This window comes from Pinus tabuliformis, chromosome J (genome assembly GCF_031772625.1).
Source record: "Pinus tabuliformis cultivar Carrire ecotype Pingquan chromosome J, CPIR1, whole genome shotgun sequence".
NCBI classification, from domain to species: Eukaryota; Viridiplantae; Streptophyta; class Pinopsida; order Pinales; family Pinaceae; genus Pinus; species Pinus tabuliformis.
In genome coordinates, this window is record NC_142295.1 from 161,421,433 (window position 1) to 161,449,030 (window position 27,598).

The 27,598-nt window shown below is 40.9% G+C and overlaps 1 protein-coding gene across 1 annotated transcript in view; it reads left to right on the forward strand.

The window, feature by feature from the left end:
- The first annotated feature begins 19,115 nt into the window (after positions 1–19,115).
- The window catches only part of LOC149226169 (scopoletin glucosyltransferase-like), a 67,073-nt gene continuing 58,590 nt past the window's right edge, over positions 19,116–27,598 (forward strand). The window contains exon 1 of the mRNA XM_089380127.1: positions 19,116–20,577. Coding sequence (XP_089236253.1) covers positions 19,116–20,577 — 1,462 coding nt within the window. The remainder of the gene's footprint in view (positions 20,578–27,598) is intronic.

Below are 27,598 nucleotides of genomic sequence, written 5' to 3' on the forward strand. Positions count from 1 at the left end.
TCAAACTAAATCCCACCCATGCGGAGGAGACTTTGTTTTGAGTGCTTTGTTCAAGGGCGACACGACTGACTCTAGCTGCCAACAATAAATGGAAATAATGTCCCTGTTCCCGCTCTTTTTGGAATATTTAATTTTTTTGTCTTTTTCTGATAAGCCGGAAAAAGAATAAAAGAATGCTATGGTACAGTGGAAAGAACGAGTGTTGGTGAAACAGATGATCTAGTTCCTGGGAAAGGACTGTTCCTATGCTCAATGCAGGGAGGTGGAAAACTAGTCAGTGACACTCAAAGGTATGTTCCTTCCACGGATCTAGGTATGTCAAGCTGCAGAAGTCAAAGGTATGCAAGGTTGATTTTGCAGACATCATGGTCAAAAGTTGGCTTAAACACGAGTCCAAGTGAAGCCGGCTATAGGCCAAAAGGTGCAAATGGTCAACATGCAATGCAGAAGTACAACTCAACACACATAGGAGCCTCTAGGATATAAGGCCAGAACGAAGCGAGGAAGCAAGGAGGAATGAGTCTTCAACGCATAAGTCATGGCGGGACTACAGAGGACTCCCGAGCCTACTCAAAACGAAGCAGCATGGGCAACAAATGTCAGTGAGGTGCTAACTAGGATGCCCATGTAAAAGGATGGCTCTACCATCATGTCATGATTTAAAGAATCGGCGAGTGAAAATGGCTTGCGAACCATAACATGATGGGGTCGACCCTACGGCAGATGTATCGGTCAAATGGAGGCTAGTATGCATAGTGCAACGGAGAAATGGTATCCCTAACCTATATGCCAATGAGAACACGATACCTGCCATGACGGGTCAGCAGTCATGGAACCGTCTCGAACCGTCGAAAAATGTCCAAAATGTCCTGAAAAACAACTCAATCTCGACATTCCAAGCTCCCAAGTTAAAAGTGACATGAAACCAAACAAAATAAAATTTTGAAAAAATTTTGCATTTTCAAAACTTATAAAAAGAAATTTTGGACTTACCATTTTCACCGTTTGACTTGGAGAGCAAATTGTGGAGCAAAAGGAGCAAACTTCCCCGTGACTTATTCAACCGTTCAAACTTGCCGAAAACTTCCAGGTAAGCACTAAACTTGTCTTGCAATCAATTGTGATAGTTTTTAGGAAGTTTAATTAATGTTTCACCGTTAGATTTTTGCAAAAAATCGTTCTGCGGCGTACACGCGGGTTGGATGTATATAAATCGCGTATACGACGGTCCTACACGCGACTGTGTATAGGGTAACCCGCGTGTGCGCAGCGAAACATTTTTATACATAAAACTAATGGATGAAAATGATTTTTTCTTCCAGGATGACTCTCACATGGCGTGAAAGAGAGCACTCAACCGTAGATAATGAAGTTATGAACAATGATGAGGCATTAGACGCCCTACGGGGATGCGGATTGTTAAAATTCTTCAAGTTGCCAAATATGAAAGCAAATGTGCGTCTGCTCGAGAGACTCATTGATTATTGGGATGTCGAGGAAGAAGCTTTTGTGATTGATCAGATGCCACTCAGGGTAGAAGTGGAAGATATATATTTCATCACGGGCCTTTCCCGAAGGGGAGAGGTAGTACACTCCCGGGGCAGGACCCGGAATAGTCTCAGTGTAGACGACTATGTACAACTTTACTGCCCAGGTCATCGGAAGGTCGGGAGTCAGATCTCGATCCCACACGTGGCGAGTTTGTCACTGCGGATAATCTTGTTCACCATAGCTCGAGTGAACGGATCATCCTCGCTACATCAGGCATCACGGGTAAACATGAGCGTAGCAGTGGACTGTCTCACCACGGTGTTTGACTGGTGCACTCCTCTACTTGCCAACATGAAGGAGCAGCTTGCTTCTATCAGGAGGGGACAGACCAAGAACTTTGGGTACGGAACCATTTTATGCACTTTTTTCTTCGAGAAGGTTCCCGCACTCCGCCCCAGGGTAGCAGTTCCCATCAGTAGTCCACGTGATCCACGCATGGGCCAGTGGGCTGACTTGATGAAACGTCTGGGGGGTGGGGAAGTGCCCAGGAATGCATTCGACGACGACTTTTTTGCTTGGTGGGAGCAACAGATCATCGCCATAGACAACTACCCCTATGCTGGACTGGATTTCCGAGGCGATCCTGACCTAGTGTTACCACCAGATGCAGCATGGGGCGAGATCGGTAAGATTTTTTTTTATTTTTATGATTTTTAGGATTTTTCAAATATAATGATGAACTTTGAAAAATATATATATATATATATATTTTTTTTTTGATGAGATTCAAATGACTGATATGATGATCATGTTCCAGACATTGGGCCCGTGTGACCAGATGGATTCCCACGGCATGGACGGCGTGGCCGAGGAGCCGAAGAGGAGGCTGCGAATGCGGAAAGGACCCTCAACAACGTCCAGCGACACTTGGCGAGATTGAGCTACCAAGTACCGATGGCCGAGATAGAGGACCTTCCTCCAGATATGCAGCGTCATGTGGTTGGGATGCCACGTGACTGGGTTCGCGTCTTTCGGCGCGTGGCTACTGCTATAGTTAGTTATTTAGCTGCTCATCCAGAGCCGAGGCATTAGATATGCCTGACATGATTATGGGCATTTGAATCCCAATTTTGTATATTTTGGACACACATATGTACACTCGAGACGCTTTGCGATATATATATATATATATATATATATATATATATATATATATATATATATATATATATATACAGTTTGACTTTTTGATGCATGATTTTATGATGATGAATGATTGATATGCCAGTCTAATGCTTGATTAGCGATAGAATCAGCTAACCAATTTTGAGATCTTGGAATGTGCAAATAATTAATGTAAGTAAATGATCTTTGCAACAACCTCACCCTTAAATATTGGCGATATAATGATGGATCTCTAACCCGATAAATGTTATTTAACTGAGACACTATCAATTGAGAATCAAGATACACTACCAACGAGTCGATCCCATAAGAGATTGCCTCGGATAGTAAATTGATAACAGCTGTATACTCGGCCATATTGTTTGAAGCAGGACCGATACACACGCCTCTCGATGTCATCAACTGACCAGTTGGGTAATAAAGTACCCAAGCTGCGGAAGCAAGATTCCGAGTGTGCCGACTAGCACCATCGGCGAATCCAAAATAAACCAAATCATCCATCAACACCTGCCAAAGCAGACCAAAAAGTGTTGATATCAGAAAACGCTCGATAAGATATGTAAAAATATACATAAAATACAAAGAAGCCATTGCCTGGTAAAACTAAGCAAAATACTTCTTTAAATAGAGCCCATTTCGGGGCTCCGCCAGCTTGTTTCCTTCGAAATCAATTAACTCATACGATCCTTTTTCTAAGACTCGTTTTATAATGAAAGGACCGTACCACATAGGCTTGAATTTGCCTGCCCCCAAGGCGTCCTTATCTTGGTCATAGACCAAGACAAGGTCACCTTCAGAAAAGACACGAGGTCGGACAGACTTATCATACTAAGTTTTGACCCTTTTCTTAAGGGCCTCATTCGTCGTGGCGGCATCTCGACGCTGCTCATCGAGATGTTCCAGGTGAACTAGGCGCTCCTCGAGACTCGAAGTCTCAGGAAGAAGCTCGACAGCCAATTTCGGAGATGGAATTTCACATTCGACTGGAAAGATAGATTCCATCCCGTAAACCAACTGAAAAGGAGTAAAACCAGTAGCCGTTTTGACGGAGGTTCGGTATGCCCAAAGAGCCGGATACAACATAATGTGCTAATTGGACCGATTTTTATCGATTGTCCGTTGGAGTATCGTCTTAAGAGTTTTATTGACTGCCTCGACCTGTCCATTGGCCTGAGGATAGTAAGGAGACGAATGCTCTTGACGGAAACCTAATTTAAAAGCCAATTCGGACATTAGCTGATTTTGGAAATGACTGCCATGGTCAGTGACAATCTCTCTTGGGATACCGAATCTTGAGATAACTTGATTGAAAAGAAACAAAGCTGTCGTGTCACTGTCGTTCTTATAAGTAGGCATGGCTTCAGCCCACTTCGTGAAGTAGTCTACAGCCACGATAATGTACTTGTGATTTGTCGCTGAAGGCGGATTACAAGTCGTAAAATCAATACCCCACTTAGTAAAGGGACCGACGGTGACAACGGGAAAAAGGGGAGCTGGATGCGCGCGCATCTTGCGAGTAAAAATTTGACATGGGTGACAGCGTTTGACCGCTTCCACATAGTCCTTAAAGAGTGAAGGCCAAAAGTAGCCGGCACGTAAGATGCGCTGGGCTGTAGCAAGCCCTGATAGATGACCACCACAAGCTCCACTGTGGCAATCATTGAGAACAGACTCTGCTTCCTCTAAGGTTAAACAACGTCGAAGAATTGAATCAACCCCTCGACGATATAAGGTGTCACCAATGATAACATAGTTTTTAGCCAGGTGACGTAACTTGCGACGTTCATCCTTGGAGAAAGTAGAGGGAAACTTCGAAGTCTGGAGATAAACAATGATATCTCCGTACCAAGGGTCTTGTGAAGAGATGAGGAATATATGTTCGTCGGGTAAACTTTCCTCATAAACAGTATCCTCTCCACAAGGAAGCTCAGAAATTAGCTCCGCGAAGACCATAGATTTCTTAGACTTGGCGGACAAGAACTCGAGATCGAATTCTTGTAAAATGACTATCCATCTATTATATTTGCCCCCAATCACTCGCCTACTGAGGACAAATTGAAATGGATTAACCGCTGCTAAGACAAAAGTTTTGCGTAGCAAAATATAATGACGGAGCCTCTGGACAGCATGGACAGCTGCCAAGGCCAACTTCTCAACCGGAGAATAGCGGAGTTCAGGGCCTATTAAGCCTCAGCTCAAATAATAAATCACGTGCTCGACGAGAGCATCGTCTTCCTGAACTAAAACCATACCAATGGTAGATTCTGCTGCAGCGAGATATAAAAGGAAGTCTCTACCATAGTCCGATGGACTCAAAAGCGGGGCAGAGACTAATGCCTTTTTCAAAGCATCAAACGACCGCTGCGCAAAGTCGTCCCACACAAATGGAACTCCTTTCCGTAGCAAACGCATGAACCCTTTAGTGATCTCGGCGTAATTTGCTATAAACCGTCTCAAGAAATTGGCCTTCCCTTGGAGACTTTGAAGTTGACGGATTGAGGACGGGGGAGGCAACTGAACTATTGCCTCTACCTTGAAGGGATCAACCCGGATCCCTTCATTAGACACAATAAACCCTAACAACCGACCGGATGTAACCGCGAAAACGCACTTATTGGGATTCAACCGGATTTTATAGAAACGACATCGCTCAAAGACTAATTGAAGATGACTAGGATGATCAGTCCTCTTTCGAGAACGAGCAGCGAGATCATCTAAGTATGCTTCGATGATATGTTTGATGTCATGGAAAGCGTAAGACATGGCCCGCTGAAAGGTGGCTCCAGCATTTTTTAGACCAAAAGGCATCTTTCGATATGCAAAGCTACCCCAGGGACATATGAAGGTTGTCTTTTGCTGATCTTCAGGACAGATGGAGATCTGATTATAACCCGAAAAACCGTCCATGAAGGAAAAAATTTCATTACCCACACACTCGTCGATAATCTGATCAATGAATGGCGTGGGGTAATTGTCTTTTGGACAAGCCTTGTTCAAGTCCCTAAAATCGATGCATACGCAGATTGTTCCTTGCTTTTTGTCCACAGGGACTGGATTCGAAACCCAATCCGTAAGAGGAACAGGGTATATAAAACCCGCCCTTAGCAGCTTCTCAACCTCAGCTTTGATAGCCGCTGCTTTCCTAGGGTTAACCGGCCGAAGCCTTTGACGAATCGGTTTTGCGTTTTCGTACGTCTTGATCTCATGTTGGACTATAGAAGGATCAATGTCGGGCATTTCCTCATAAGACCAAGCAAATACATCACGATATTCCTTGAATAGGTCGGTGTAAATTTGAATTTCTTCAGGGGAACACTCACTTCCGATGAAGATATTCTCGATGATGTTAGGATCCTTAGAGATGTTTATAGGTATCGTTTTTGAGATTACCGACATATTACCTTCGGCACGCACGTGTGTTGGAGCCAAAGGGTTCGACACCGTACAAACATCACTACCAACGAGCTCGGAGAATCTAGATTCTACTTCCTGCAATGGAGGAAGAAAATATGAGCGATGGTGTAAGTCTTCCCAAGGTCGATCTATACCCATCATAATTTCGAGGATTGTTTCTTCAGAAGGTAGAACCAAATCTAAGCAGTCCAAGGCAGAGTTAGAATCAAAGCTCCAAGCGGGGGCCACATGACCATCTAACTCCTCTTCGGAAAAAGGAGTAGAATGGTTATCTGCAGAGTCTACGATAGCCTGATATCTAAGCTCAACTGCAGATATAGGAAACGCCATTCCATTAACTTGCCCTTCAACTAACGTGGTCGTAGGTGAAGGCAAGGTCCAAGGGTCGGAGAAATGATGAGTTCGGAAGAACTCTTCTCGAGAAGACTCCTTGGATGATGAAATAGCATTGATTCTTGCAAAAGGAGAGGGAAGATCAAACGTACCCATCAATGAGGAATACATCCCTACTCCTAAATTCTCAGTCAGCGGGCGAGGGTTATCCACCAAAGGAACAGTAGAGTCGGAGGTTGCTTGAGGATCGATTGGAGCATAGTCCAATTGATCAACCTTAACGATTTTCCCCTCATGAGGAAAGCAAATGACACGAAACAGAGTCGAAACAACGGCTTCCATCTCGTACACCCAGTTCCTTCCTAATAGGAGATTATAGTCTAGGTTAGCATCTACGACTTCAACTTCGATATTAACGACCTTCCCTCCAACACATATAGGAAAGGCCGGGATAATCCCATGCGGCTTGTGAGAATGGCCATCAAATGCAGTTAAGACGGTTGGTGAAGGAACAGCCGAAGGTGAACCAATAGCCTTCCAACATGACATGGACATGACGCATGTGGAAGCTCCTTCATCTATAACGGTGCGAAAAATATTGATTTTCCGGTATGTTGACTTTACCTGAAAAGCCATATGATGAGGGAGTCTCTTTTTGACATTTGACATGTCAAAAGAGAGCACTAGAGAGTTAGCTGGATCGACTGCTCCAATGGCGGAGAGTAAAGCACTTCTCTGAGACGGACACGACTGGAGAACTTCCAAAGCGGACATAGCACATGGGCTTTGAGCCAAATCCTCCACAATGGAGTAATTTTGGGCGGCTCTAGCATTGGGGTTAATTGTCGCGCGTTTGGCGGAACCTTTCGGTATCCTAGGTATAGTCTCAACAGGAGGTCGCTCGATATGAAGGTCATTACTTCCGGGAACCGTTTTATCCTTAGATGTTTCAGCTTCACCATAATCACGTGACCGAGTAGTCACGTTAACGTTTGAACCCATCATAAAAACATTTGATGCTTTTTTCCCTTCCTGGTTGCCCCCTGAGGAGGTCCCAGGATTCGAATTTGCGCCAGCAAGAAGTTGCTGCCCTTGGGGAAACGGGTTAGTCAACACAGCTTGCGAACTAGAAGTCCCTTGCTGTCCTAACAAGCGCTGAGCGTCTTCAATTCTAGGGCAAAGATGAGTTAGATGGTCCCCACTGCATAACTTGCAAGGAAACTTAACTTTCTTTCTCGACTCACCTTTACCACCACCAGCTTTGTTGCCGGATTTATTTGCATCGGGCTTCCCATCCGAGTTCTTCTTTTTACCACGTCCTTTCTTTTTCCCATTGGAATTTTGATTTCCTTTGGTGTTATCGGATTGGACGGCGTTAATGGAAGAATTTTGGGAAGCGGGAGGATTAGACATTGTGACTTGGTTGTTAGGAGCAGTTTGTAATGACAACTGCTGCAATTGATTCAACAAGTTCACTGTAGTCGAGTCTACTGACCCTACGATACCATCCGCGTGCGGACCTGGCTTTGGCTTAGCTAAATCAACCTTAGATCCAGGAGCATCTGGCAAGTACTTTTGGAGGATCCCAGACTGAGAGTAAATCAGTTCTAACTGCTGGGCCCTGAAAATGGCTTGCTCCTCAGAATAGACCCCAGACATGGAGACATCCTTGGAGATCTCGGGTTGCAAAGACTTCAAAAACCACTCTAGACGGTACTCCGGAGGGATTTCGGCTTTAATGAGCCTCTTTCTCCGTCTCCATTCCTGAATGTGATCAGAAATGTGGGTTGCCTTATCCTGACGAAAGGTAGCCAGAAGTTCAGTTCCGGCATCATAGCGGACAGGCAACTGGAAGTGATTCAAGAAGATATTGGCTAAGTCAGCGAACGATGTAAAGCTGCCCCCTGGCAACTCTATATACCATTTAGCCGCATTACCAGTCAAGGTGCGCTGAAAGAGTCTCAACCTAATCGAATCCTCGATGAGGGAGTTAGATGAGCACCACAAATGGAATGTGGTTACATGATCGCCCGGATCTTCACCACTCTTCCCTTCGAATTTTGGAATGTCCGAAGGGAGTTTGGTTGGGACCGGAGGCCAGGCCGGATTATACCTGATAGGGTCATTCGTTAGCTTAGTGAGATCTGGCAAGTTTAACGTTGCCAGAAACGGAAGCCTAGGAGGACCTAGGGGATTCCACCTAGACTGGGCAGAACTCCCAAAGTTCTGAAAAGATTGTCCTGGAATTTGGGAGGCACTAGGTTGCCCGAAGTGACCAGTAGAACCGGCTGAACCAAAAGGCAAGCCTTGTGGTCCAGCAAAATTCGGAGTTTGACCAACTCCTGCCGTATAAGCTCCATAGCTTGCAAAGTTTCGTCCTAAAGAATTGTAAGGAGTCGATAACCCCTGATATGGGTTCCAAGCCGAAGCGAGGGGAGGAATACTTTGAAACATGCTAACCGTGGAATACGGCCTACTTCCTTGTTGGCCAATGAATGGATTCGCAGTTCCTGCGTTACTAACCCCAGGGTTATTCCAACCTTGGAAAGGATTGCTGCTTTGTCCTATTGAAGAAAAAGGCATGGATCCTACCGTTGGGTTGGAATGTGGGATATGACCACTTCCAAAAGGAAAACCCTGAAATGAAGCTGATCCGCCCATCATGGACGTAGCGGCACTGAACGGAACTGATGGAATACCCTGTGATTGGGTGCCAAAAAGGAAGGAACCAGTACTAAAAGCATTGGTTTGGGCATTTCCACTCGTGGACGGAATGGAAGTAGACCCAACCAAAGATGTGCTAGCAAACGATCCGAGCAAGGAAGCGGAGGGGATGGAAATGGTTCCTCCCCCTTGCACCGATGTTGGGGTTTGCATAGTCGCAGCACTCGTGGAAGCCATGCTTCCAGTAGTGATCATAAATGGTAAGCGCGTAGCGTAACCTGGACTCGCTGGTCTATATAATGGAGGCCCAACGTATTGCAATACGTCTGGATAACTAGATGGTAGTGGAGAATTTGGAATCACTAATGATTCTGAAAGTTCTTCTACCTCTACGTTATTCTCCGCTTGAAAGCGAACTTGAGAAAAGACTGGAGTGTCCCTCTCTTGTTCAGAAGTACCAGGCCTTGCTTGGCCGCTAATATCCCCGAGAGGAGGATCAATCCCCGATGCGTCAACCGGCGTGGGACGGACCCCACCGGTAGTATTCCCTCTGCGCCTTCTAGGAGAAGGCTCTAAACTAGGTGGCGAGAGACCACGAAGTCTTCGAGACCGTCTTGGAGACCGGTCAGCCACTTTGAATTTTTTGTTATGATCTTATCTAAAGACTCAAAAAATTAAAAGCTAGGCCAACTAGGAGCACAGAGCACACACTATAAAGTTCCTAAAGATACAGCCAGTCAAACAACTTTCAAGTATTTCCACTCCGGGTGATTAGGACCGGACACCAAAATACGAGAAAGTGAATCAAAGGGCCTTCCGAAGATAGTCTGGGATGATGAGGGCCCAGTCCTATCAGCGAAGGTATCAGAGGAAGTTACGCTGACCTCCTAACAACAGCCTGCGCCGGTGCAAGCCCCCAAGCTTCGCAAGGGTGCCCTCCGGAAGTACTGTCGAGAGTGATACAACGTCGACCTCAGGTGCCACGGGATTCCCCTCCGCAGCCACCTATGCAGATCCCTAGGAGAGGCAACTATGGGTACCAACTCGTCGCAGAAGCCAGGCGGAACAGTCGTGAGGTAAGTTCGGACAAGTAGGAGAGGGGGTATCTCTCTTCCCTGTCTTCACAGACCCTCGTGCTTAACTCCCAGATCCGGAGCTTTCCTGGTCTTCCTAACGCTATTGGATTTACTCTCTTTAATCAGACTCTTATGTTTGACGTTTTGTGTGGCCTTGGAGAGTTAACTCTCCACTCGCCTAATCCAAGGCCCTAAAATCCTAAACTTGTTGGTGTAATAACTAAAACAAAAAGTTCTAGTGGATTTTAATTAAGCGCTTGATTTTATTAGGCTGTTCTTTAAGTCAAGGGTAATGGAGGTGAAACTTGTGGTGTTTTTATGGACGCAAAAGAAATTAATAAAACTTAGCTACATGCACATGCACTTTTGTTTTCGATGAAGAGCAATTTCTATGAGGTTCAGAAGGCACTTGTAATATAAACAAAATTTTTTCCTTTTCTTTTCAGACTCCACACTCACAAAAACTAACAAAACTAAATATGCCTAAAAAGAGATGCAAATCTTACCCTAATGCAAGAACTATATGTGGATGCAAGATTCAAAGACTACTCTAAAAAAAAAGAAGGAAAGTTGCTGCTTTACCAAATTTTGTCTTGCCACTAAAATGCTTAGATAGAAGATGATGTGTTACCAATCATTTCGTCCAAACAATAAAAACAAGTTTTAAGATAAAAACAAAGCACTTTCACTTCGCAAAAAGGAAATCAAATGAAAAGCAAGTTTAAGAAAGCGAAACTCAAAACTTTCAAAAGATTTTCTTTCAATCAAACCAAAAAGTCTTTTTCAAAGGAAAACTCTCAAAAATACTGACACTAATGATTGATAAACAAGCCACCAAACACTTTTGTGAATTGACACCTTTCAAATGATGAAAACTCAACAAAAATAAAATGTGTTCGAAAACGCTTTTGACAATCAAAAGCAGCAATGAAAGTCCAAAATATCAAAAGACAAGTTTCAAGAAACTGGTAACAAACAAATTTCCCGAAACAAAGGAGTAAATGGTCATAAAAATGATTTCGTTAAGCAAACACAAATGTCATGAAAACAAAATGGACACAAAGATTGAAGACAATCTTCCCACTCTGCCGAAACAGAGCAATCAAGATTCTTAAACAGAAATCTTGTGTGTCAAAAATCAATGACGCTTGCAATCAACGAAAAACAAGACTAGCACTCTTTATAACTAGAGAGAGTTCGAAACAAGATGCCCCCTGTTAAACAGAGAACTGTCACTGGGAATTGACTGTTTTAAACTGACCCAAACCACCAGACAGACATTCAGCAAAAGAAAAATTATAAATCTTGAAAATTATGTGATATACGCGCCTGCAATTATTTGCAGAATGCGTGTATACGCGACTGTAACTAAGGAAACCTGCGTATACGCGAGTTTACTTAGTGCAACTTGCGTATATACGCTTCTGTAATCCAGAAAAAGTGCGTATCTGAAGTCTTTCAAGAAAATTAAAAAAAAAACACAAACTGAAAAATTGGAAAAGCTTGGAGTTCAAGAAAATATCAGACAGTCAGAACCAACAAACAGAGGGACTGAGCCTTGATTGGCTTGACGACTACCCAAACTAGGAACAACAAGAGTGTTGTCCCCAGTGGAGTCGCCAATTCTGGTTGAAGGGAAAGTACCCCTAGGGTCCTTTGGGCTAAGACTCTACCAGACTGAAAATTGCTTATTCAAAGAAACACACACACAGCCATCATTCTTACTTTTAAGCAAATTCTAATGTTTAGGGTACATACCTAAGGTCCTACGTTCGAGAAGACCGTTAGGGTGCAAACCCTTCTTGGAGTTCCCTTCTTCTTTCTTTGACCTGCAAGACAAACAAATCAAAGAACACAACAGTACATGTATAGAAGTTTATATATAAATCATCTTTATGCTATAAAGTTAGTTATAAAAAATCTTTAAGTAACCTCTTTCATAAGAATTCAACACAAGAAACTCATAAGCATAAAGAAAGATTATTCGGGAACAAAGACGTGTTTCTTTATATATAAAGGCAAATAAAGTACATATATCGGAAAGATATCACCTGAACACCTTCAGCAGGCTCCAAGCAAGCTTCCTCCCGGATTCGTTCCAGCCTCAAGCCTCCGACAAGAGCTCCTTCCAAGTCTTACTCAATGATGATATCAAGGATGAATGATCACCAATACACATGGAAACAAGGGTTTCCTATGCAAGATGGGGGAAGTGCAGAAAGCACCAAGGACTTCAGACCTGGTCAAAGGGGAAAAATCTCAGCATAATAATCTTGCTCTCCTTTCTCTCTCTCTTTTTGGCCTTCCCTTTGATGTCTTTTTATACCCTCTCCAAAGTAGTTTTTTAGTTAGGAGTTGGTTGGGAACAGTTGGGCCACGGGCACTAACAGGTGATCCAGCAGGTAAACCCGCGATCACCGCCCGAAAAAGAGGAATTTATTATTTTTTTAAGTGTTTTAATAGATACACGCGGGTTGGGTATGACAGACCCGCGTGTACACGCGTTTAACACAGGGCAAAGTCGCGTATAGGGAATAAAACACTGTTTTTTAAATTTTTGGACCAGGTCTGGAAGGAGGGGTTGCCCTAGGCCATAAGTGCAGCATCACAAACCATAAGAGTGAGATTTGGAGCTATAACAGTCATCAAATCTTCCCTCAGTATTTGTTTCTCATAACGATGAAGTGAGCAAAATTTGGCATGAGCGATTTGGTCACTTAAACTATCGCTCCCTTCATAATCTATGTAAAGAAAATATGGTGACAGGTCTTCCAATGGTATCTTGCAGAGATGGTGTTTGTTCTAGATGTGTACTCGGAAAACATCATCAGGATAGTTTTGAAAAATGTGCCTCTTGGCACGCCTCAGCCCCTTTACAGCTCGTGCATAGTGATTTATGTGCTCCACTTCCAGTTGTTTCATTCTCTGGCTACAAGTATTTCTTAACTTTAATTGATGATTTCTCCAGACGTACTTGGGTATACTTCTTAAAACTCAAGAGTGAAGTATTTAACATGTTCTTGGCCTTTAAGGCCTTTGTTGAAAAACAATCTGGACATCAAATTCTTAAGCTAAGAACCGATAATGGTGGAGAATATGTTAACAACAAATTCATCAACTTTTGCACTGAGAATGGAATTCAAATGCAACATATTATTCCATATACTCCACAACAAAATGGTGTAGATGAAAGGAAGAATCGCACCTTAAAGGAAATGGCTAATTGTATGCTTCAATCTAAAGGACTTAGTCTTAATTATAGGGCAAAAGCAATTAACTGTGCAAATTACATAATAAATCGCACTCCTACTAAGGTTTTAAAGAATATCACTCCATAAGAAGCATGGAGCTCAATTAAACCAGATGTAAGTCACTTTCGTATTTTTGGAAGTGAAGCATGTGCTCATATTCCAGATGAGAAACATAAAGCTTTAGAACCTAAGAGTGAAAAATGTATTTTTTTTGGATATTCTAAAAATGTCAAAGGATATAGACTTATTCCACTTAAGTCCAAAAATTTTATCATTAGAAGAGATGTAAAGTTTGCTGAAAATATATCGGCCTACGAGCCTAGTTCGGTGGATGTGCCACCTCTCCCTATCTCTTCTACTTTTGAAAATATTTCTTCTTCAGATGATGAAAACGAGGATGAAAATCCTCCCCCGCATTCTCAGGATCCTCCTTCAGCGCCTCAACTTCCAAAATGGGTCTGTGCTACTCGGGATGCAGTAGGTGATCTTGCCAGTGATCCTACAGATCAGTGACGTACACATTCTCAGTTTGATAGAGCCTCTTCTTTACTGGCTCAAGCTTCAGTAAATTATGATCCTGACACCTTTGCAGAAGCTTCAGGCCATCCAGATTGGGAAGCAGCTATGAATGAAGAATATCATTCATTATTGGCAAATGATACATGGGATCTTGTTCCTCTACCAAAGGGATGAAAACTTGTTAGATGCAAATGGGTTTACAGAACCAAGTATGGACCAGATGGGAAAGTTGATAAACATAAAGCTCGTCTTGTTGCTAAGGGTTTTTCATAAGTTGAAGGCATTGACTACACTGAAACCTTCTCCCCTGTTGCCAAAATGAACTCTATCCGCCTTGTTCTTTCCCTTGCTGCCTCTTTCAAATGGGAAGTCCATCAGATGGATGTTAAATCTACCTTCTTGCACGGGGACTTGCATGAAGAAATCTATATGGAACAACCTATTGGCTTTATACAAACAGACTCCAGCCTTGTATGTCGGCTTAAGAAATCCCTTTATGGTCTCAAGCAAGATCCTCGAGCTTGGTATGCCAAAATGGATAACTTTCTTGTAGAAAATGGCTTTTCTAGGTGTCATTCTCACAACACTGTCTACACCAAGAAAGTGGGCAAGTCTCTTATCATTCTTGTTCTTTATGTTGATGATCTTATCATGACTGGTAGCGATCCCAACCTTATAAACCATGTGAAGTCTAGCCTTAAAAGGAAGTTTGAAATGACAGACTTAGGACACTTACATTATTTTCTTGGTCTTCAAGTCTTGAAATCCAAGGAAGATATTTCCCTTTCCCAGTCCAAGTATGCCTGTGATATTCTACGCCATTTTCACATGGAAGACTGTAAGCCATCCCCTTCTCCCTTTCCGTCTGGAGTCAAACTTTCAGTCACTTGTACTTCTCCTGAAGTTGATGCTACCTTATACCATCAACTTGTAGGAAAACTTTTGTATCTAACCCATACTCGTCCTGACCTTTCCTTTGTTGTTGGCCTTGTTGCTCGGTTTATGCAAAACCCACGTGAAAGTCATTGGAAAGCAGCTAAAAGAATACTTCGTTATGTTCGAGGTACAGTTCAGTTTGGGATTCATTACAGTGCCGAAGCATCTCCTCTATTGGTTGGTTTCACTGATTCGGATTGGGCTAGTGACCCTGATGATCGAAAGTCTACTGCAGGTTATGTGTTCACTCTTGGTTCAGGACCTATTACATGGGCTTGCAAGAAACAAGGTGCCATTTCTATTTCTTCAGCAAAAGCAAAGTATCGTGGTGCTGTAGAAGCCAGTAAGGAAGCCTTGTGGCTTCGTCAGATCCTATCAGAGTTTGGCTTTCAGCAGCAGCATCCGACTACACTTTGGTGTGATAATCAAAGTGCCATTCAACTATGCAAAGATCCAGTCCAACATCAGTGCAGCAAACACATTGAATTGCACATGCACTTCATCAGAAAGCTCATTCACGACCATGTTCTTGAAGTGCAATATTGTTCAACAGATGATCAAGTTGCAGACATCTTTACAAAGGCTCTCACAGAGGCCAAGTTCACTAAACTTCGATTTATGGTTGGAGTTCAGGAAGTTGTCACTAAGGGGGCGTAGGCTCTGGTGCCTCCTTCCTTCTCCTATTGTGTCATATTTGTAAATCCTTCAATCCTATCCCAAGTGGTTCTTAAGGGGGGATGTTAGGATATTTCGACACATAGGAAATAGTTAAGTATAACTTGGTCTAGTATAGAGTTAGGTAACGTGTGTTTCTTTACTATGTACATTTTGTAACTTACAATCCGACGGTCACGATATATAGTGATCCGGCGGTTCATTCTCTCCTCGGTATTACCGACACTTGATCCATGGCTTAACACCCGATTGGTCCATGATCTCTATTTAAATAGCATGGAGGGTCATTTGTAGGTTAACCCATCCATGAGAGAAGCTTATGTAAATTTTCATTCTTTTATTAATAAATTGCCTGAAGTGGCCGTGTTGGCTCAGGCCGTGGATTGTTTCCCTCTTCGAGGGTTTTAACCACGTCAAAAATACTGGTGTATTGATCTGTGATCTGTGTGTGAGCGGTGTCCTTTGGTGTTTTTTTTGAGGAGGTTATCTTGTAAATCCCTACAAGAATAATTAAATTCCTAGAAAAGTCTAAATAAATGAATAATTTAGTAAATTATAGATTGACTAAACTAATACCTTATAAATATTTAGAACAAACTCCTTTTAACTAATAAAGAATATTTACATTTTAACCTATAACTAAACAATAAAAATGTTAGGACGAACTAAAAATAAAATTTTTGAATAATTAAATAGTAAATAAATATTTATTTAAGAAAAATTATATTTTTATCTTTGAATAACTACACAAATGTCTTGCTAGAAAAAGGTAAAGAGATTAAAATTAAAATCTACTCTAATATTCTAATTTCAAATTAAGATAAGAGAATTAAAATAAAATCTACCCTTAAAGTGAAAAAGTAATAATAATACCAATAAATAAAAATAATGAATAACAATAAGAAAGGAGATAAAGAAAACCTAGAAAAATAAATAAAAATTAAAAGTAGTAGGAAAAGGGAGGGTCCTAACACCTACTAGTCTTCGAACCATCGTCTCAGTTTAGATTCCCACACATATTTTCAATTTCTATAGCTTCCATGAACTTATGGTGATGGAAATGATCAGATTCCCACACATCTTTTCAATTTCTATAGCTTCTGTGAACTCATGGTGATGAAAATGATCAATTTTAGCAAGGACCTGTGCATCTTCAGTGCATATATGATGTTTAGTCTTTTTTGCATGTTCAACCAAAGTCAAAGAATGTGTCCTCTGCGTCCTCCCATGTTTTATGTATTTCGCATACTCATGAATCCTCTGATTTATGGACAATTCAGTCTCACCAATGTAGGGAGCACCACATGAACAGGGGATGAGATAAACACCTTTCATATTCTTCGGGTCCACATGGTACTTGAGCGACCTCAGAGAGTTGTTAATGGTATTTAGTTGCCTAAAGGCCGAGGGGACTTCATGTTTCCTCATAATCCTAGAAATCCTATCAGTGGTCCCTTGGATAAATGAAAGATGCACCCCTAAAGACTTATCCTTGGGATCTTTCTTAATCTAAGGACCATTTTTAACTTTAAGTAAGGATTTAAGGCACTCACTCTTATTGTAACCATTACCAATATTCATGAGGTGGGTTCTTTCATCATCTAGGTGCTTTTCATCATCCTTGGGATCTTTCTTAACCTTAGGACCCTTTTAACTTTAAGTAAGGATTTAAGACACTCATTCTTATTGTAACCATTACTAATAAAAGCATTCATGAGGTGGGTTCTTTCATCATCCTTGGGATCTTTCTTAACCTTACGACCCCTTTTAACTTTAAGTAAGGATTTAAGACACTCATTCTTATTGTAACCATTACCAATAAAAACATTCATGAGGTGGGTTCTTTCATCATCCTTGGGATCTTTCTTAACCTTACGACCCCTTTTAACTTTAAGTAAGGATTTAAGACACTCATTCTTATTGTAACCATTACCAATAAAAACATTCATGAGGTGGGTTCTTTCATCATCCATGTGTTTTTCATCATCATTGGGATCTTTATTAACCTTAGGACCCCTTTTAACTTTAAGTAAGGATTTAAGACACTCATTCTTATTGTAACATTACCGATAAAAACATTCATGAGGTGGGTTCTTTCATCATCCGAGTGTTTTTCATCATCCCTAAGATGTTTCTTAACCTTAGGACCCTTTTTAACTTTAAGTAAGGATTTAAGACACTCATTCTTGTTGTAATCATTACCAATAAAGACATTCATGAGGTGGGTTCTTTCATCATCCAGGTGTTTTTCTTCGGAAACTCATTAAAAATCTTGAAGTTGTATAGCCGGATTTTGGTGAATTCCAGTGAAAAAAGCTATTTGGTTTGTAAGCTAAACTACCTCAGATTAATATATAAACTATCTAGTTAATATTTTTAATATACTCCAAGTAAATATATAAAATATATTAACAATTATAATAATAAATATTTAATAATTATGGACAATAACATAGTAAAGATAAATACATAATATTACTATAACTAAACATAAATACATAATATTAATATAGCTAAATGCTATAAATACATAATATTAATATAGCTAAATGTTATTATTATGTTATAGGTAAATTATATTTAATTTTAAATATAAGCCAAATTTTATGCAATAAACAAGATTATATTAAGATACAAAATAATGTTATCTTATTATACAACAACACCATTTCCTCGTGCTCCACACATACACATGCTGCGATATCAGCGTTATCATTACTAATAACGGGAATGATCATCCCGCTGCGATTTCATCATCATGAGTAGTATGCATCATAATATAATATTCAGTTAAATTAAATTTTATATAAAGAAGTTGAAATATAGTTAAATATTGGGTTATTCCTGAATGGTTAAATATCTGGTTGATTATCATCTGATATTTGATGATAATCAATTATCTTACTTCGCGGCATTCAAGTCTCCGTTGTCCATAAGCAGTGCTTAGTAAGTGTAGTCCAATCAATCGCAGAACAGCCTATCAACACCAGGATCATCGCCCCTTTAGTTGTAATAACAATAACCGTATCACTGCATCTATAGTCATGGCAATCCTTAATCATCTGATATCTGATATTTGATAGTAATCAATTATCTAACTTCACCAAATGAACACACCGTGTGGTCCAATAGCAGAACACAATGCATAACAACAACCGTACATGCCATTTCTTCATACTCCATCTCGATCTGCACACACACACATGCGATACCATCATCATTAGTAGTATGCAGAAGATCAATAACCAGAATGATTCGCTCAGCTGCCCGCCCTTTGCCTTTCAAAGCTCAATGAAATCCACATTCCATTCTTCTGCCACTCATAACGCTTTCAATCACATCCCTTCTTCTATATGTATGTAGCAGTACCACTAATCATTTCAAAGAAACACGCACGCGTATAATCCGCATCTCGGACCGCAACTTTCCCACGTTCGTTTGAAATTTTATTCAATTCACTGTCGTTGTAAGCAATATATACAACGAAGGCCAGACCTGGAAATTTTTCTATATCAGTCGATCAGTAGTATTACTGCAGAACCTCATTGTGGGTATTACTGTACTTCTGCTAATGGGAGAAAGCAAACCCCATGTAGTGCTTGTTCCAAGTAGTATGCAAGGCCATTTAATTCCGTTTCTGGAATTGGCCAACCGTCTCGCCTCACTAGGCCTCGCCGTTTCGTATATTGCGCTTCCAGTGCACGCCCAACACCTCCAGGCTGAGGTACAGAGTTCGAATCTGGACATCCAGTTCGTAACACTGACACCCGCTCCCAGCGAGGAGCCGTCCCCAGGAACCGAAGGTTCAGGAAATGTTCTCTGCCATGTCACCGCCATGGAGAAGATAGACGGGCCCTTCGAAGAATGGCTGCACCAACAGATGAATAACAATGCCGACGCTCCCCGTGGCTCTCCGGCTTGCATCATCAGTGACGTATTTAGTTCAGAATGGGTTCACAGCTCCGCTGCCAAGTTCGGGATCTCAAGCGTTGCTTTCTACACTACCGGGGCATACGCCGTGTCTGTGCTCCACGCCCTCGCCACCTGCAAGCTGCAGAACGTCATCCCGGAAGCTGACGACGAGATTTTTGTACCACCCGGACTGAGCTTCCCCATCCAGCTGCGCATGTCAGACCTTCCCCCGTCTATGCGAGATCCCAAGGCGTCGCTCTTCTGGGTTAGCGAGATTAACCGCACCAGAGACAACCACCGGACCATACTCATTAATACGTTTTATGGCATCGATTCCTCGGGGATCGATCACCTGAAGAGTTTGACTGGGGCACCCGTGTTGAACATAGGTCCGCTACTCCCGCCCGCCGTTTTCGACAAGCAAGGAGTCGATCGTGGAAAGATGAATATCCTCCGAGGCAAGCCGGCGGATATCGACGATGTAGAGTGCTTGCGGTGGCTGGATTCCCAACGACCGGAGTCCGTAGTGTTCGTGAGTTTTGGGAGCATGTTCATTCCCAGCAACGAACAAATCTTTGCGTTGTTGGCAGGCTTGCAAGCTAGCGGGCACGCTTTCATCTGGGCCATCGGACGACGTAGGGAGCTCAAGCCTGAAGCACCCGATCCAGTGCCTGAGGGAGAGATAGGGAAGGGGCGAATTATACGGGGTTGGGCGCCTCAGCTCCTTATTCTATCGCATCCTTCCATCGGTGCATTCCTCACTCACTGCGGGTGGAACTCTACGCTGGAGAGCATAAGCATGGGAGTACCCATGATCACTTGGCCTATGCATCCAGAGCAGTCACTTAACTCGAAGCTCGTAGTAGAAAGACTGAATATAGCCACGAGACTATGCGTCGGTGAGACTAGTAAGCCGGATGAAGAGAACGTGAAAAGAGCAGTGAAGATGATTTTGGCGGAGCAGGAAGGGAAGAATATGAGAATGAGAGCTCAGGAACTGAGAGAGCGGGCCAAAAGCGCTGTGGATAAAGACGGAAGCGGACCTTCTTACGACAACCTTTTGAATTTTGTTGGAAGTATCAAACCTCCAGGACCTCCCCCACCTCCAGGATCTCCCTCAAGTAAAAGACCTCCCTCACCTCCAGGATCTTATAAATATTATAAATGTGTTAAATTAAATTTGATTTTTATTTATATCATTACATTTTTATTATTTAGGATTATTTTTTATTATATATTTTTTTAAATGTATATATGTTTATTTGAATATTAATTTTTTTTATAATTAATAATAATTTAAAATGAAATTATAATTTTATTAATATAAAATATATTGGGAAATAATTATCTTAATATGTTTGAGTATTTATTAGGACTATTGTCCTAATAAGTTTTTATAATAGAATTCTAAGATAAAAACTAATCAATTTTACTATTTAATATAAAGAAGTGTTACATATTTGTAAATGGATATGATATATTCATTTTCTTTTTTAACTATATAGACTACATTATTCTTAGAGTTCTAATAAATATTGAAACTTGTAAGTTACATAGGGATTTTATTAGTTGCATTGCCCATCTTAACCTTATCTAGTTGTGTTGCCTATTGAGTTATTCGTCTTATCTTCTACCTATCCCTAGAAGCCTCTATTGTTCCTATAAATTAGGTTCATGTATAGCTCATTTTCTCAAGTAATCAAGTGTGTTTTCTTTATTCATCTTGTGATCTCTTGGTAAAGAGATTGTTTAGCTTCCCACTCTCAGCCTCGAATATTTTGATACTCTTTCAATTATAATTATATCAAATAAAATTGAATATCATATACTCATATCTATTTATGACCATCACACAAAATTAGATATCATATATGTTCGAAAGGTGGAGGAGACAAAGAACAACTAATTCACACATAAAACACAAGCTGTGGCTCTTCTATTGATAACACAAAACATGAATCTTACAATGAACCCGGTGAAGGGTATTTAACCTTTTCCAACTAGCGAATTGTCTAAAATATCTTGACATGCACACACACTTAACTCAGTTAACTCACACTCTAAATATGGACTGCACTTAACTCTCCAATCATCACTTGACTTGACTCAACGCTCAACACTCAACACTCAACACTCAGTTAACTAACTCTCTATGTTTAGCTAACTCCAAATGTGGGAGTAATTACAATTTTTAACACTCCCCTTTACTTACGACAGTATGACTCAACATGATTCAACTATGCCTGCTAAGCCTACAATAGAAATTGACTCAATTATCACTCAAACATCCATGTTGGTCTATGTCTCAGCTAGGCTTACAATGACTCAAGAATTTCACAATTTTCCATTTTCTTTTTCTCTTCTTCCAAATTTTATATTCTCAAAATTTCTTCATTCTCCGTTGCGCTTTCTTCTTGTAGGCTCCATATTCCTTTACTTGCTTCTGCTGCAATTTTTCTTTGACTTTTCTTGAATTTGTGCTGAAACACAATCTAATCTTTTCTACTACACCTTCCTCTTCAAATATTTGTTCAACCATGAACTGCTACCAAAACATTGCATCTTCAAACCGTCTTCTTTGCTTTTCTTCTTGTGCTTTATATTCATGAGTTTGACTCGCTTCAATTTGTCCTATTGGTTTCTGAATCCATTCTTCAATGAGTTTCAAATCTACATGAAACTTATTAACAACCTTGCTTTCAACTTCTTTTCCCATGCTATTGTGAACACCTGCATATTCAAAAACAATGTTAAAAACATCTTTAATATGACTCTCTTCAATGAGAGCTTCCTTCTCTACATCTGCCTTCTTTTCAACTACATGGAGGTTTTCTTCCACTATTATGCTGTTAGTGGATATTCTCATCAAAAAATCTTCAATCACTTTATCTTGTTCTTAATCATCAACTGCTGCTAGATGACACACTACTTCATGAGAAGTTCCAACCGCTTCATATCTTGTTGCTACAGTGATAGCTTCAACCTTCAATGCTTCATCAAACATGGCGCTTACCATATTGTCACAATCAATCAATGGATTTTTAGATCCCACCTCTTTAGAATGGTGGCAGTGGACAATTCTCGTGATAGACCCTCTTAAACCCCTCTCTGCCTATCCTGTAGACTGTCTCTGTGTATCCTGTAGACTGCTCCTATAGACTATTTGATGCTGGGGTCCCCCAGCATATCACCATACTTAGCAAACTGATGCTAGGGTTACCCAACATATACCCACGGTATCCATTTTGTCAATAGTGCATCCACAACTGTCCCAGGTTTCTGACTCTACAATCGAGTCAAACCTTCAGACCATAAATGGTCAAGTGGCCCTCTTATACAATTCCTTCGTAACGGAACTTCAATCACCCTGTCTGAAACCTCCTATTAGCACTCTTTCCACTTTGTAACCCATTAAAAAGGGAAAATCCATTTACAAAGGGCAATACTCCCAAAACACGTTTTCTGCTTTGGATACGGCCTTAGCACAGACCTCGAGGCTAACCTCGTCGCAATTGCTTATCGCATCTCCACTTATATGTATATCAATACCCTTTCCGCTCCAATATGCAGTTATCGGAGACATTAATATATATTTGAGTCTTAGTAGACTCGCATAACACTTTAACATAATGCACAAGAAAGACGGGAAATACAAAGGAAATCCCGTGCCAACTCATGTACCGGACTTCAAATATTATGTGTTTGTGTTCTCAAATACCGTCGGGTCCGCTCCTTCCAAGTCTGTCCGCTTATAACCCCGATCTCTGCCAATGCTGATATATTGTCAATGTCAATTGCCGATTATTGTCGTTGGCAATATTGTAACACTCATAATTGTTGACCCTTGTCACCTCCTACTTCTAATTGCAGTTTTAAATCGTGACCATTGATCTGGCCATGATCCAATGGTCCACGATTAATCGCTACTCGCTCTTCGCAATTCTCCAAGGCTCGTTCTGATCCCTTTAAAAGGATCTCCCACTGATGTGATTAAATCACAGTCGTTGATCTATGAGATCTAACAGTTGTTAAGTGTCACTTTGCACTTCTCCATTTATTCCTTTTACTTGGAATTTCTCCGTTGTTTTAGTGGGTTTTCTGTGGTTTCTTTATTTTATTCAGGGCTTTGACTTCCGCCTTTCCACTGCTCAAACACTATGAGCTTACTCCTTAGTGAAACCTCACTATGCTACCTCTCCAAAGCATCACTTTGCCACTTCAATTAGACTTGATGGTCCATTTCAATTCTGCTAAATTAACCTCCTCTCTCTCTTTGCGTGTTCCGCAGAACTCTATTTGTAACCCCCTGTCATAGAGCCTACGAGTTCACATACAAACCAACACTTAAACATGCATTCAACTCTTTTACACAATCAGGAATAATTCTGAATATATATTAATGTAAACGCAAAGATTGCATTTGAGACTCCTCGGTCTCGCTCACACACAGAGGCCTGATTCCTCAACATTAGTGGCCTCCCCCTTCTGCCCGTTGGCTTACATATATTTATATGGAAACTTTGGATTGGATTACTATGAAGGACCTGATCCCATCCTCTAACAAAAGCCCTAAAGCTTGTTACATGCATACATATGTGGCAGACTTTTATCCACTCCATCTTTTATCTGTTTTAAAAAATAAAATTCCCCTGTTTTGCTCAATGGTCCACATATATTCTCCCTTTAATGCCTAAAATCTCTCTCTTTCTCCTATAGAAATAGATTTGATTTCTACCACTCATGTTCTCATTTATTTATTTTGAGAGCATTTACATATTCTCCCATTATCTAATTAAATCATACTTAAAAGCCTAAATATTTCCTTGACTTGAGACTTAGGAAGCTAATTTCCCAAAAACACATAACCCCCTATGTCTACTATTTACAATGATTTTCCTTGGGCTGAATTCTCCTACATCAGACTCCCAAAGTAGAAAATATTCATGATCTCCTGATCATGTGTCTTCTGATCTTTGTCTTCCTGGATCCCATACTTTGTTCTATAACTATTTAGATGCCTTGTATCTTTGTTGTTGTTGTATGTCTACTATCTTCTTCTTCTTGTTGTCAAGCAGGTTCAAGTTCTGATTGATCTTGCTTGATGCTATTATCATTTTCCTCCATTTGGACTGCTGAATCATGAGCTGCCACATTTCTTCAATTTCTATGTCTAGCAGATCTTTGGGCTGGTCCATATTCTGCTTTGTATTTCTGTCTCTTTCTCTTTGTTTCAGGTTACTGTTGTTGTCTTCTATGCTGACTTTTTCTTTTCTTGCTCCAACTTTTTATTTTCTCGCTTTAATAACTGCCTCCCTATCATCCTTACCCTCTTTCATGATTGAATCATGACTGTTCAACACTTTCTCCAACAAATTAATTTCTCCGTTCCATGGATTGAGTTCTTCCATAGAATTTTCTTATTTCACTTTTAATTGGTTGTTCACTTGTGCCAAATCTCCTCCAGCATTTGTAACAAAACCTGAACTCATAAAACACTTGTTAAAATAAAAAACATAAAGTTGTTGTGCCTTATCTTCCTTTGGCAATAATTTAGTTTGCTGCTCTGTTTTCTCCTTCTCCTTTGTCAGCACATGAGTATGCTGATTCGAATTCTCAGTAGAATTTATGAGATTGTCAATTAATTTCTCTTCCACACCATCTGTTCTAATGATGTCTTCCTGCTTGAGTTCATAGTAGTGAATTTCTCCTTCCTTAACCTACTGCTGGTTATCTTCACTTTGAAATTGTTTGATTCGTACTGCCTCTTTACCATATTCAAACAACCTCTACTCAATCTCTTTGATCACATAATCATACTCATTCATGGTTTTTAATGAACCTGCAAAAAAATTATTACATCTTCTTGTCTCCATGGCTACATGAGACACATCTTCTTCTTCAGAAACTATAACTGCAGCTTCTGTTCTACCATCAGGTTCTCTCATCAGTTTCTCCAGCAGTTTAATTTCCTCTTCACATATGATGCAGGGGTCCCCCATCATATCTCCATACTTAGCAAACTGATGCCAGGGTTACCCAGCATATACCCACAGTATGCATTTTGTCAATAATAAATCCACAACTGTCCCAGGTGTCTGACTCTACAATGGAGTCAAACCTTCAGACCATAAATGGTCAAGTGGCCCTCTTATACCGTTCCTTTGTAACAGAACTTCAATCACCCCACCTGAAACCTCCTATCGGCACTCTTTCCACTTTGTAACCCATTAAAAAGGAAAAATCCATTTACAAAGGAAAATACTACCAAAACATAATTTTCACTTTGGATATGGCCTTAGCACAGACCTCGAGGCTAACCTCATCACAATTGCTTATCATGTCTCCACTTATATGTATATCGATACCCTTTCTGCTTCGATATGCAGTTATCAGAGACATTAATATATATTTGAGTCTTAAAATACTCGCACATCATTTTAATATAATACACAGGAAAGACGGGAAATACAAAGGAAATCCCGCGCCAACGCGTGTACCGGACTTCAAATGTTATGTGTTTGCGTTCTCAAATACTATCAGGTCTTCTCCTTCCAATTCTGTCTGCTTATAACCCCAATCTCCACCAACATCGATATATTGTCAATGCCGATCACCGATTATCACTGTCGACAATATCGCAGCACTCATAACTGTTGACCCTTGTCGCCTTCGACTTCCGATTGTGATTTTAAATTATGACCGTTGATCTGGCCACGATCCAATGGTCCATGATTAATCACTGCTCGCTCTTCATAATTCTCCAAGGCTCATTCTGATCCATTTAAAAGGATCTCCCGCTGATGTGATTAAATCACAGTCATTGATCTATGAGATCTAACGGTTGTTGAGTGTCACTTTGCACTTCTCTGTTTATTCCTTTTACTTGGAATTTCTCTGTTGCTTCAGTGGGTTTTTTGTGGTTTCTTTGTTTTATTCAAGGCTTCTACTTTTGCCTTTTCACTGCTCAAACACTCTGAGCTTACTCCTTAGTGAATCCTCACTTTGCTACCTCTCCAGAGCTTCACTTTGCCACTTCAATTAGACTCGATGGTCCATTTCGATTCTGCTGAATCAACCTCCTCTCTCTCTTTGCGTGTTCCGTAGAACTCTGTCTATAACCCCCTGTCACAGAGCCTACGAGTTCACATACAAACCAGCACTTAAACACGCATTCAACTCTTTTACACAATCAGGAATAATTCTGAATATAAATTAATGTAAATGCAAAGATTACATTCGAGACTCCTCGGTCTCGCTCACACACACATGCCTGAATTTCAACATTAGTGGCCTCCCCCTTCTAGCCGCAAGCTTACATATATTTATATGGAAACTTTGGATTGGATTACTATGAAGGACTTGATCCCATCCTCTAACAAAAGACCTAAAGCTTGCTACATGCATACATATGTGGCAGAGTTTTATCCACTCCATCGTTTCTCTATTTTAAAATAGAAAAGTCCCCTACTTTGCTCAATGGTCCACATATATTCTCTCTTTAATGCCTAAAAGCTCTCTCTTGCTCCTAGAGAGTTGGATTTCACTTCTACCACTCATGTTCTCATTTATTTATTTTGAGAGCATTTACATATTCTCCCATTATCTAATTAAATCACACTTAAAAGCCTAAATATTTCCTTGACTTGAGATTTAGGAAACTAATTTCCCAAAAACACATGACCCCCTATGTCTACTATTTACAATGATTTTCCTTGGGCTGAATGCTCCTACATCACTATTCCTGTAGGAATTCTTGTGCATGCTCCTGTAGAAATTCTCTTGCAGAACGATGGATCCTTTCTTCCGATGGGTGGCTAGAGCTATGAGAGTGACTTGAGTGAGGGAGTTTCGAAGAGGTGGAATGCATGAATGCATGCAAATGGTGTTTTGTTTCCCTTTATGGCTTTTAGGGGTGAGGTGGTGTGCTGGCAGTAGAGGTACGTTTCCATTTTTGGACCATTGGTCCCCACTACCACCTCATCATTCCCACTCCTCGTAATCAGCTCCCACCTCATAGATCCATAGTTAACCACTTATTTTCCTACTCCTCCTCTATCTTTGAATTGACTTCAGCCACGTGTGAGAGGACACCCAGTTTTGTATGTGATGACTGAACGAAGGTGGCCAGGTTAACTGGCCACT